We start from the raw sequence: 11,837 nt of genomic DNA, 5'->3' as shown, positions 1-11,837 counted from the left end.
TTTAAATTGCTTTTTTTTTCACAACTACGTATCCCACAATCCAAAGTAAAGGGGCGACTCCATGGGCGTGCTTGATATTTAGGTCAACCAATAAAATGCATCTCTTAGCGAGCGCGGACTTCGAATTGCAATTACGCTATCCAATCCAAACACTGGGTTTCACAGTTTATAAAAATGTGTCCAATAGGATAAGTCTTTCTGTACACTAGCCAATCATATGGCATCATAGCTGACTATAGGCGGGTCTAAGATGGACGAATGAACTTAAACGCAGCGTTTTTAAACACTAAGGGCGGGCGTGTCTTGGGGGGGAGGGGGCTTCGGGGGCGTGGCTAACAAGTAAGGACTCGTGCTTGAATTTGAATTCGGTCGACTATTTCAAGCATTAGTGTCGCTTCAACCAGGGACATTGGTTGTTAAAAAAAGTTGTTTACCATAAATTACCCTATATTCTGTTAAAGTCTTGTGTACGTCTACGTATTCAACTCTGGCCTTTAAATCGCCGCTGCAGTGCTTGTAAGGTTAGCTAGTAGCATCGCTGTGAGAAGAGCTACTGTACATACAGTACACTTGCAATGAAAGCCGGCGGTAAGTTATTTTTTGTTTACCATTTAAATGACATAATATGGCTTTAAACATTGCAATAAATACACGAGTGAGTGAGTTGCAGTGTGATAGAGGTTAGCACTGTTACCCCGTTAGCTCATAGCCAACAACTCCTAGCTAATCACGAAACACCTAAAAGTCTTAAAAGCCGTCTCCACTTGACTTGCGGTGTGTTTGTCGTGTCTAAAAGTCCATCACAAGTGTGAAAAGTGCGTTAAATGTTGGCGTAAGTAGAAGTTAACGCCACTTAAACCACAGGAGGGAAATTTGGGCGCTCAATCGAGTTGACTTGTTGGTAGTAGACCAGCCTCAGCTCGCTACTAGTCCTCTTTACTACTTAATTCTGTTATTTTGTTGCTTTCAACGCTTAATTTTCTAGTTCAAATTGGGGATTTTTGGGAGCATTTTTGACATTGTAGACCTTAAAATACTAACTTAAAAAGGGGCGCAAATATTTGACTGGAATGTGACCTTTTGCACCAAGATGGGGAATCTTTTGGGGTGTTTACTTGCACCCACCCCCATGCGAATGTTTTAATGCATTTTTGCTTTGCTGTCTTAACTTGACGCCTTTTTTTTGTCTGTCTGCCAGCAGTCCACTGCCATTGCTCAAAATGCTATTCCGTCCCGGTTCGAAAGAGGGTCCGCTTGCGCACGCCGACTGTCACCTTGCTGAGTCTTCCCGAGGAGATCCTCCTGTGCGTCCTCCAGTGCCTCTCAGCTGACGACCTGCTGTCTGTCAGAGCTGTGAGTCGTCGTCCTCCTCATTGGTTACACACGCACACACACACACACACTCACCCACGCAACATCTGTGTCAACTTGTTCTGCCTGGCCGTGTGGTCTTGTGTTGCTTCCAGGTCCATTCTCAGTTGCGTGACGTTGTTGACAACCACCCCAGTGTTTGGGCCAGGGTCAGCTTCAGAGACACTTGGCCGTCCCCTGACAATTTATGGTTATTTGAAAGGTAAAAAAAAAAAAAGCTCAATCATGATTAATAAAGTCATGTTTCCTGACCAAATATATCTTTCTCTTTTTGTCACAGAGCTGCAGAAAAAGGGAATTTTGAAGCAGCCGTGAAGTTAGGGATCGCTTATTTGTACAACGAAGGACGTAAGTACAAAGCGCATCATCCTTATGCGGAGTGGAACCTCCTAAGTTGAACAAACTGTTATCTAGGGATGCACCATATCATAACAAATTAGGATTTGCCCAACCGTACCTGTTGCTTTGTCCCAATCAAATATCATGACATTACTAACACTAATATTACAATGAATGCATATTAATATTATTATTATTTTTATATTATGACTTTATTCCCATAATATTTTCACTTTATTCCCATATTGAGTATCAAAAAATGGTAGCTTTATTTTGTTTTGTTTTTCTCATATTGCCTCTTTTAAAAAAGTATTTTTTTCTTTAATATTTCAGCTCTATGCGTCTAAAATGACTTTATTTTTCCTCATACTATGAGGTTATTCTTATAAAATTGTGAGCGTTTCCCTTGTTAGAATACCACATGTTATTCATGTGTGACCTTTTTTCTCTTTAGAATAGCACTTTTTTATAATCATTTTCTTTTATGATGTGCAGTAATGAATTGAAGCAGTGCATACTGATGAGATGAAGACAAAAACGGCACATGCTAGGCTTCTTTAGAGGGCAAACTAGTTGAGACTTAGCCAAGAGCGCCCCTACTGGCTGCAGCCAAGCAGTGCACCCTATTTTTGCCTCTTAATGCGATTAATCACCGATCAATTTCACACAGCCGAGTCAATATTGCGACTTAATGGCTGGTTTTCCCGCACGCCAGCGTTACTGAGCGACGAGGGCCGGGCGGACCTGTGCGGAAGGAAAGCCTCTCACTTCTTCAGCCTGGCCGAGGGCCTGCGCTCTCCCACCGCCGAGCCCTTCACCTGGCTGTTCATCCGCCCGCCGTGGTCGCCCACCGGGAGCTGCTGCAAGGCGGTGGTCTTTGACCGCCTCAAGACTAAGTGCGACGACAACATGGTAGGGCTGGCCAGCTTCTGTTCCTTTCAGGCCGGAGCCTTCATCATCACCTTCATTTCAGACACATGCTGTGCATGAGATTAGACTCTCGTCTTTCATCAGAAAAAAAAGTTTGTTTCAACCTTTTTGTGTTCTTTAGTAATCAGCAGTAGAACATACCGTAGGTACGTTTCAGGAAAATATCACTTCCCGACTAACACAGGGAGAAAAACAGCTTTTTGTGAAGTTACATTTCAAGCATAACTTTCATTTTGACACAAACACCACAACATAAACAACACAAAAAAGGCTGGTTTTCCATCAAAATAACAATTTATTTACAAATACACCTTGAACTATTTACTGTACAGTTTTCACATTTGGAACTAAACTGTGCATGTGCACACGTAAACATGTCCCTACAAAGCGTAACCTTCTGCACGCCACACTCCTCCACGCGCTCTCACTCCCTCCTTGCTGTCAAATGTGTTTTTACATGCAGATCCATGCCGAGCTCTCACCAAATGCACTTCTGCCACCTTGTGGCCGTTTTTATGGCCTAAACCTGCTCTGTTAGTGACGTCCGTTAGTGTGCAGTTTCGTTTTTGCCTGTCACGCAAAAAAACGTAAAAGACGTATCGATAAGTCTTTGAAAAAAGACGTATTTACGTATACGTCTTTGGTATGGAATGAATTAAATGCAAGCCGACACCACAAACAAACATATTGCCTCTTAAAATATATTAAAGAAAATATTTTTTCTTTCATATTTCACTTCTGTGCAACTAGAATATTATTTTTCCTCATAATGCTACATAATGCTGTTATTCTTGTAAAATTGTGACCTTTTTTCTCATTGTAATACCACTTTTTTTCTTAATTTTTAAAAACTTTACTCTCATAAAATGACAGACAATTTTTCCATTTCTGCTTGGGTTTTTTCTTTCCAATTTTCCAACTAGTTCAACTTTTTGTAAATTTTCCGCTCACAATTTGGACTTTGGACTTTTTTCTCTTATTATTTTGACTTTATTCTTATAAAAGCCGTGGGCTGCAAATGGCCCCCAGGCCATACTTTGGACACCCCTGGTGGAGTGCTTTGTGTTATACGGCGTGTCTAACAATATGAAGACAAAAAAATGTCGAAAATGGGAACATTTGATATCACAGGCTGTAAATAAGTTAACCTTTGAGCACTTTTCAAACGTTTTTTTATTCTATATTGTTTTACCAGGAGAAGAGGGGCCCCCTGTTGCACTGCTTGGCAAGAGTCTTGCAGCTGTTTGAGGTGAGTCTCCCCATGTTCCGTGTCGGCGCGGGTGCGGTCGGCACAGTTTCTATTAGCGTCCATTCCTAAACGTTTCATGACAAAGCATTCCTAATCAAAACTCAAGTTCTCTCAATTTGTCAGTGAGACTTTATGCTTTCGCTTGCTGACCACTTTTTCCCCCAGGAGGGTGACGTGTGTCGCGAAGCCATATCCATGTTGGAAGAGTCTTCACAGGCGGGCTGCTTGCAGAGCTCCTATCTTCTATGGGAGCACAACCGCAAAGCCGCTGTGAGTTTCACAGCAATCACGGGCTAAACTTGCAATGAGTGCTTCAACTTGTGTGTACGTCTCCAGTGAGTTGTAGATGGGAATTAATGGACATTTATGACCACTTTCAGATGTCGGATCCAGGCAGGTACCTCCAGTGTGTTCGAACCCTCAGGGACTACGCCGGGAGAGGATGCTGGGAGGCGCAGGTGTGTGTGCTAATCAAGACTACGCACGTCCAGCAAAACAAGCACTTTCACTGTCATCCATTTGCTACTTTTTTGCCCCGTGTGCGCAACGTTTGAGGAAAAAACAGTTGCCCATCATTTGCAATCTTTATGTGAGACATGAACACACACGTCTTGGTCTCTTCTGTGTATTCTAAAGATATAAAAACGGGTAAAAAGAGGCGGCTAAGTCATTCATGTAATGGAACACACCTACTCTGCCTAGAAAGGCCGCAATTAAAAAAACTTCTCCAAAAGCTTTCTATCCATGCTGTAAGCATGTAGTAACAGGCACATTCATGATAACATGGAATACTTGCACTATTTTGCCCTATTTTGGTCGTTGGAAGCACTGATTTCACATAGCAGTAAAGGAACGCAACTGAAAAACAAAAACGCAGCAGCAGTGGCAACAACACCAATATGTAGCGTTACCTTTCGCTAGTGGCCTGAGGCATAGGGAGCAAGTTTTTGATTTATTTAAAAAAAAAAAATTATCCGCACCCTAATGGTCCAAAATTACAACTTGATTCATTGTTTAGTTTCTTATAATATTACAAAAATAACAACTTTGTTTCTTTAATATTTCAACTTCATGCTACTAAGATGACATAAAGTTAATATAACAACTTTTTTTCTCTTAATTTTTAGACTTTATTCTTGTAAAATTACTGCAGAGTTTGCTTGTTTTTTTAATTTTCCAAATATTTCAGCTTCCTTTTAAATAATCTTTGTACATTTTTTATTGGTATTATGACTATTTCCATGATAAAAATTGCCTTTTTTCTATTAATATTTTGACGTTGTTGTTGTAAAATTGCAGGTTTTTTTCCATTTGCTGTTTTTTTGTGTTTTTTTCCAGCCACAGTATTTCAATGTTCATCTTGTTGTTATGACTTTTTTTCCCCACAGTAATTTGACTGTATTCTTGTAACATAACTTCTATGTGTATAACTTCAGAGTGTGTGGTGAAGCTAGTTGGTAGCCGGCTAGTAGCTAGCCGGTGTGGCGAGGCGTCACTACGCCAGTAACGTAGTTCTTGGGCGTAACAATGTTGATAACAACAATAATAATAACAATGTCACTGTAGCTTGGTTAATATTCACGTCACTTTATGTAAATGGAGCGTTGTTGGCGCTTTTTTTTTCAGCAGGCGAGCTAGGAGCCTCCCATTACATTACAGGCGTTCTTAGATGCCTCTTTTTTATATATCTTTACAATGCACAGAAAAGAGACGTGTGTTCATGTTCATTCACATAAGGATTGTGGATGATGGGCAAAAAAAAAGAGCACCTTTCCTTTTAACAGCGCACTAGAAGTACTCGTCCAAGTGTCATCATGCTGCCGCTAACGGCTCGTCTCTGAACATGCAGCTCTCCTTGGCCAAAGTGTGCAGCAGCGGCAATCCGCTGGGCTTGGAGGCCAAGGCCTGCTCCGACCTGGTGTCCCAACTTTTCAACTCTGGCCAGCAGGCGGCGCAACGCGGCAATCGCGGCATCCTCAAGCGAGGCATCAAGGACACCATGAGGTAACCACCAAACTAGGAGCCTCTTTTACACAGACATGCTGCAAAATAGAAGGAACAGAAGCAAGGCCAGGTGTGATATCTGTTACTGTATCAGTAACTGTATTGGTGATTGGTGATTATCAATAATGATGGCAGATGTAATTGCAGGAGCACCTACTGGAGGAGAGGTGCCTGTCGTTCGCTGTGGTACTCCATTACCGGCTGCGTGATCCTCACTATGCCCCCCTTGGCCTGCAGGTACATCCTGGTGGACTGGCTGGTGGAGGTGACCACCATGAAGGACTTCTCCAGCCTGGCGCTGCACGTGACGGTGGGATGCGTGGACCGCTACTTGGCTCTGCGTTCCGTCCCCAAGGTTCGCCTTCAGCTGCTGGGGATTGCCTGCATGGTGGTTTGCACACGGTAAGTAAGTGTTGCCTTGCAGTCGTGTCGCAGTGGAAACTAAGCCTTGATGTTCTTTTCTCTGTAGCTACATCAGTAAGGATATCCTGACCATAAGAGAAGCCGTGTGGCTTACAGACAACACCTACAAGTATGAAGACCTGGTCCGAATGATGGGAGAGGTAGTGTCGGTGCTGGAAGGGAAGATAAGGGTGAGTTTCGTGAAGGTTTCATGGCCCATGCAGTTGCAGTCTTTAAAAGCTCTGATGTCCGTACGTAACAGACCCCCACACTACTGGACTACGGCGAGGTGCTGCTGTCTCTACTGCCTCTGGAGCGGCGGACCACCCACCTCTTCAGCTACATCTGCGAGCTGTCCCTGCTCTACTCGGCCCTCGTCACGCCGCCTCCCGCCAAGCTGGCCTGCGCCGTGCTGCTGCTGACGAGAGCACTGCATCACTATGGTAACGCAACACAGACGCCAATTTTTCAGCCATACGTTGATGACGCCTCGTTGTTCACGCTTGCTCTTTCCCTCGGCCGCAGCCCCCATCTGGCCCGGCCAGCTTGTGGACTACACTGGCTTCTCCAAACAAGACCTCACCCAGCTTGCTGTGCTGCTTTACGTCAAATGGTAAGCCATCCATCCACCCTTCCATCCATCCACACTTCGATCCAAACTTCCATCCATCCACCCTTCCATCCATCCACCCTTTCAACCATCCACACTTCGATTCATCCACCCATCCACACTTCCATCCATCCACACTTACATCCATTCACACTTACATCCACCCTTCCATCCATCCACACTTACATCCATCCATCCATCCACCCTTCCATCCATCCACCCATCCACACTTCCATTCATCCACCCATCCACACTTCCATCCACCCTTCCATCCATCCACACTTCCATCCATCCACCCTTCCATCCATCCACCCTTTCAACCATCCACACTTCAATCCATCCACCCATCCACACTTCCATCCACCCTTCCATCCAGAACACTTGGAAAGAACTAAATCTAGTGGGTGTTCTTTCCCAGTTGGTCAAACCCGAGGGTGTCCAGCGGGGGCCATAGTGAAAAATGAAAGGCTGCAACTTTGCTGATTTGATATTTTGTTTAAATATGCTAAGAAGGTGTAGAAAAAAGAGTACTCATTAGTATCAACTTCACTCTTTGCTCTTTTTTTCCCCATTTTTGCTGGTTTGTTTTCCCAAATAGTGCAGCTTTCTTTTGAAATAATCTTTGTCCATTTTCCTTTGGTGATATTATGACTTTATTCCCATAATATAACATAACATAACTCTTCCCCCTCTTCCTCTCGTAATTATGACTTTAGTCCCACAATAATTGGACTTTATTCTTGTTGCATAACTTTATTATTATTAAATTACAACTTTATTTGTTTTTTCTTATAATATTACAAATATAACATCTTTTTTTCTTTGAATTTTATGCTACTAAAATGACATTATTTTTCCTTATAATATTCTAACTTTGTTGTCATTAGATTACACCTTTTTTGTCCTAATATTTTGACTTTATCCTTGAAAAATTACTGCACATTTTTGCTTCTTTAAAAAAAACATTTTTACAAATATTTCAGCGTTCTTTTTAAATTATCTTTGTAAATTTTCTGCTTGTATTATTATGACTTTATTTCCATAATATTGTAACTTTCCCCCCCCCCCAACCTAATTTTCATTTTACCTAAAATTACAACTTTATTTTTTGTTTGTTTTTCTCATAATATGACAACATTTTTCTTTAAGATTTCAACTCAATGCTACTAAAATGCCATGTTTTCCTCATTATTACGAGTTCACGAGGCCACACTTTGGACACCCCTGCATTGCATGATTGATGAGCAAATGTTCTCTTTTTATGACTTTTTTTTTTTTTTTTTAATTGTATTCTCTGCAGTTTCAGTCAGGAGGCTCCCAAAGACTACAGACTGGTGTCTCTTACCGGTGTGAAGCAGCGGTTTGAGGACGATCTCTACCAGCACGTCAGCAGGGAGAAGGTGTGCACTCTTCCAACCCTCACTTTTCAAATATCTGTATGAATATATACAGTACCTTTCAAAGATCTCTATGGATATATTTCTATATATACAGTCTGTCTTCATGGTGTTCATTTCCATATGCAAGGTGGTGGATTATAAAGAGCTGTGTCACATTCTTGAGATTCCCGAGGTGGAGCCTCAGGTGGAGCTTCCCAGTCCTGCTGGCCAACCAGCAGACATCCACGCTTTCCTCACATCCCCATCCAGCACCAGCAAAAGGTAGCGCACACACACACACACAATGTGCATCACAACAGAGCTCAACACCTTCAAATAGGTAGGCATTCATTAAAACACGTGAACATTTAAAAAATGTATACTATATATTTATATATTTCTCTTTTTTTGTGGAAAGATTGTAAATTTTTGTAATTATGAAAAAAATATGCTCCCTTATACATATCTTTTACAGTACTTAAATACTGCAGGAATTATATTTTAGATTTTAGTCCACAATACTTAGGATAATGTTTTTGTTTTTGTTTTTGTTTTTTTTTTTTTAAAGTTTTTTAAGATAACTTTTTAGTCAAAACCATTTTGATATATTATATATTTATAGAGCATGTGTACCCCATTCGGCATTCAATGCTGAATTTTTTTGTCAAAATGTTTCTATTTTATTTTTTTGCAAAAGTAGGCAAGAAACCCCTTTCATTCACCCTGTGGATAATTAAAAAAAGCATAAAATGTATTTTCTAGCTATGTAGAACGTACAGATTTGTGTGGGAAATCAACAATGCTTGTCAAGATGACCTCCTTGCTTTGCCCACTCAGTCTCCTTGCATCCATAACAGATGCCAACCATTTAGCACAGAAGGTGTTTGTTTTTTCCATCTGTCTGACTCGCCCTCACTCCCTCTCTCCTGTCCTCTCTTGTCCTCTCCTGTCCTCCCAAGGAGGCGCAATGACAGCACGCACGCCGACAGAGGCAGCCGTGTGACCACGCCCACAGCAGAGCTGTCCAATCAGGAGGAGACGCTGCTGGGCGACATCCTGGACTGGAGTCTGGACACTTCCTCATCCGGCTACGAGGGCGACCAAGAGGAGAGCGAGGGCGAGAAAGATGGAGATTGTGAGTAACAATGGCGGGCAGGGCAAAAAAATGTCAGCTTCTATATTCTCATGTTGTGATGATATGTAGTATTCTACACTGGTCACTAGGTGCCAGTAATGTTACATTGATGAGACAATAGCCACCACAGGAAGTACTGTACAGAACAGGAAGGAAAAAAAACACAAACAAAAACAACAACAATAAGGAATTCCCCCAATGCTTTCATGTGCAAGTCTGTTATGTTTTATTTTCTCTTATGTCTACTATATTACATAATAGGAGTGTAAAGGTGACAGTGGGGGTGTTGTTTCATGTCTAGAGGGCTCTAATGTAAAATTGTATTAAGAAGGTGGAAACTATGCTCTAACTACACAAATATTCATGTTCTACTAAGTTAAGTGTTAAGTTTATTCTGAAAATGTCTGAAGGGTTAAATGACACCTTGACACTTTTTATTGTCTTGACTCGAGACTGTCGCCGCCGGGGTGATGGCACGATCCTCCTTTGTTCAGTTTCAGTGATATCCATCAAGCTCGACCCAGTCAGCGACGCAGGCGGCAGACTAGAACATTGCCGAGCTCTGTCCAGCGACGAGGACAGCTTCAGCGAGGGGGACGGGGGGAAACCCAAGCAAGACCCAGAGGCCTTTTGCTACACTTCCGGCTACTCGTCGGTGCAGAGTGTCAGTCCCTCGTCCACGTGCTCTTCCTCCTCTCTTGTCCCGTGCTCCCTCAAGACTTTTACCACTTCCTCCTCCTTCGCCGCCTCTGCTAATTCCCAGCCAGGCTTCCGCCTTTTGATGCCCATGCAGAGGCCTCGCGGCCACTCCAGCAAACAAGTGAAGAGGAAGAACTCTGCGGCGCACAGTGGAGGCGAGGCAGGAGGAGACAACTACGACGATGAAGAAGAGGAGGAGGGGGAAGAGGAAGAGGAGCAGTATCCAGCCAAAGTCGGTTTTCGGATTCTATAGACACTTGACCACTTCCTCAGTTATTATTCTCAGCAGCACTTTTACACCCCCATCCTCTAAAGTGGGCTGTGTGCTCATGATGTGAGGTAAAGACAAGGGAAATGATGTGAAAAGTTGTGTAGAATGGCATTAAGTACACAAACAATCCTAATGTGGACCAATCCTACCTGTCCCACGCCTGACTTGTGCTCATGATAGCGGTTTCATCGCTAGTGGCTTGTATTATAGTCTATACCAGTCAGTGTTTACATAAATAATAGCTCCCATCAACTCAAACAGTGCACCTCTCAGGACGTCCTGCACTGAAAGGAAAATGTTGTTTTTTTTTAATGCACTGTCCGTACAAGCCCGCCTTGTATTTGCTTTATGGCAGCTGAGCACTGAACTTGTACAGTATGCCAAAGGTACTGCGCTGCAACCATGTCTAGCTTTCTGTGAATATTTCAACCACAGCTGATGGATTTCGCATACAAACCAAATGCCACGTATTTATTTTTCATAAAAACAACTCTGAAGGTCTGGCACTTATCACTCGCCCAAGATGGAGTGCAAGTGTGTAAGCTGTAAAGCATTTCATACTTTGTTTTGTATTTATGACTTTACACCACCTCAGCGGCAGCAAAGTTCAGACGCTAAAAGGGAAAAAAATGATGTGCTGTTGTTTTTAATGTCTTACATGATGACCTCATGGTAACACTACTGCAGATGACTGAAGATTCATATGAAAGCAGTTCAACTGCTTTTCTCCTGTGTTTATGTACCGGTACATGCAATACCTGTACATGCCTCGTACTTTTATATGTAGAACTGAAGAACAACAAACATGCCACTACTACTTGAACTTTTTTCATTTGTCATGCCACATTAGGATGCTTTTTCTACAGTCTGAGTTTCCCCCGACCCACTTGTGATGTCACCGAGTCCTTTTGAAAGCCTTTTTCAAATAAAATCATGAATAACGAGATATTTATATATATATATATATTTATATATATATATTTTTTAACTCAATCCAAATCCCTTAAACTATTTAGATAACTGCACTTTTAAGCTATGTATTTTAAATATTTAGCTCAATTTTCTTACATTTAACTAATTTTCTACACACTTGAGGTAGAAATTAAATGAAATGGTAAATGTTTAATTTAAATCATAAATTCAATGTAAATATAAAAGTTAAAATAAATCTTAAATATAAATGTTAAATCTAGATTAAATGTAATTAAATCTAAATTAATTGGATATTAAATTTAGATTTCATATTTAAATTTAGTGTTTAGATCGATCACATTTATATTTAGATTAAAATTGTATTTTATCATTTATGTTTGAGATTAATAATTATCATTTAGATTTAGTTTTAGAAAAATTTAAATTGTTAAAAAAAATCAGTAATTTGTTTTAAATGAACATTTTGCACGACATTCGAATTGACTGAAGTGCTGTCGCCGGAGCCGTCTGAAGTC

At 41.5% G+C, this 11,837-nt stretch overlaps 1 protein-coding gene across 2 annotated transcripts; it reads left to right on the top strand.

Annotated features, from left to right (window-relative positions):
- Positions 1-339: 339 nt before the first annotated feature.
- On the top strand, positions 340-11,296 carry ccnf (cyclin F). Of its 2 annotated transcripts, none has more exons than XM_054759599.1 (17): positions 340-588; positions 1,202-1,353; positions 1,467-1,573; positions 1,652-1,719; positions 2,426-2,622; positions 3,836-3,889; positions 4,055-4,159; positions 4,270-4,347; positions 5,739-5,893; positions 6,131-6,295; positions 6,363-6,486; positions 6,558-6,738; positions 6,821-6,908; positions 8,206-8,305; positions 8,433-8,566; positions 9,244-9,419; positions 9,914-11,296. In XM_054759599.1, the coding sequence occupies exons 1-17, from the start codon at positions 576-578 to the stop codon at positions 10,369-10,371; spliced, it is 2,355 nt and encodes a 784-aa protein (XP_054615574.1). In that variant the 5' UTR covers positions 340-575; the 3' UTR covers positions 10,372-11,296. The 2 variants fall into 2 exon arrangements, with proteins under 2 accessions (XP_054615574.1, XP_054615573.1); XM_054759598.1 differs by having other exon boundaries at positions 1,199-1,353.
- The last annotated feature ends 541 nt before the right edge of the window (positions 11,297-11,837 follow it).

This window comes from Dunckerocampus dactyliophorus, chromosome 18, assembly GCF_027744805.1.
Source record: "Dunckerocampus dactyliophorus isolate RoL2022-P2 chromosome 18, RoL_Ddac_1.1, whole genome shotgun sequence".
In the NCBI taxonomy this organism is placed as follows: domain Eukaryota; kingdom Metazoa; phylum Chordata; class Actinopteri; order Syngnathiformes; family Syngnathidae; genus Dunckerocampus; species Dunckerocampus dactyliophorus.
Note: the sequence above shows the minus strand (reverse complement) of the source record. Positions and strands in the feature narration are given on the sequence as shown.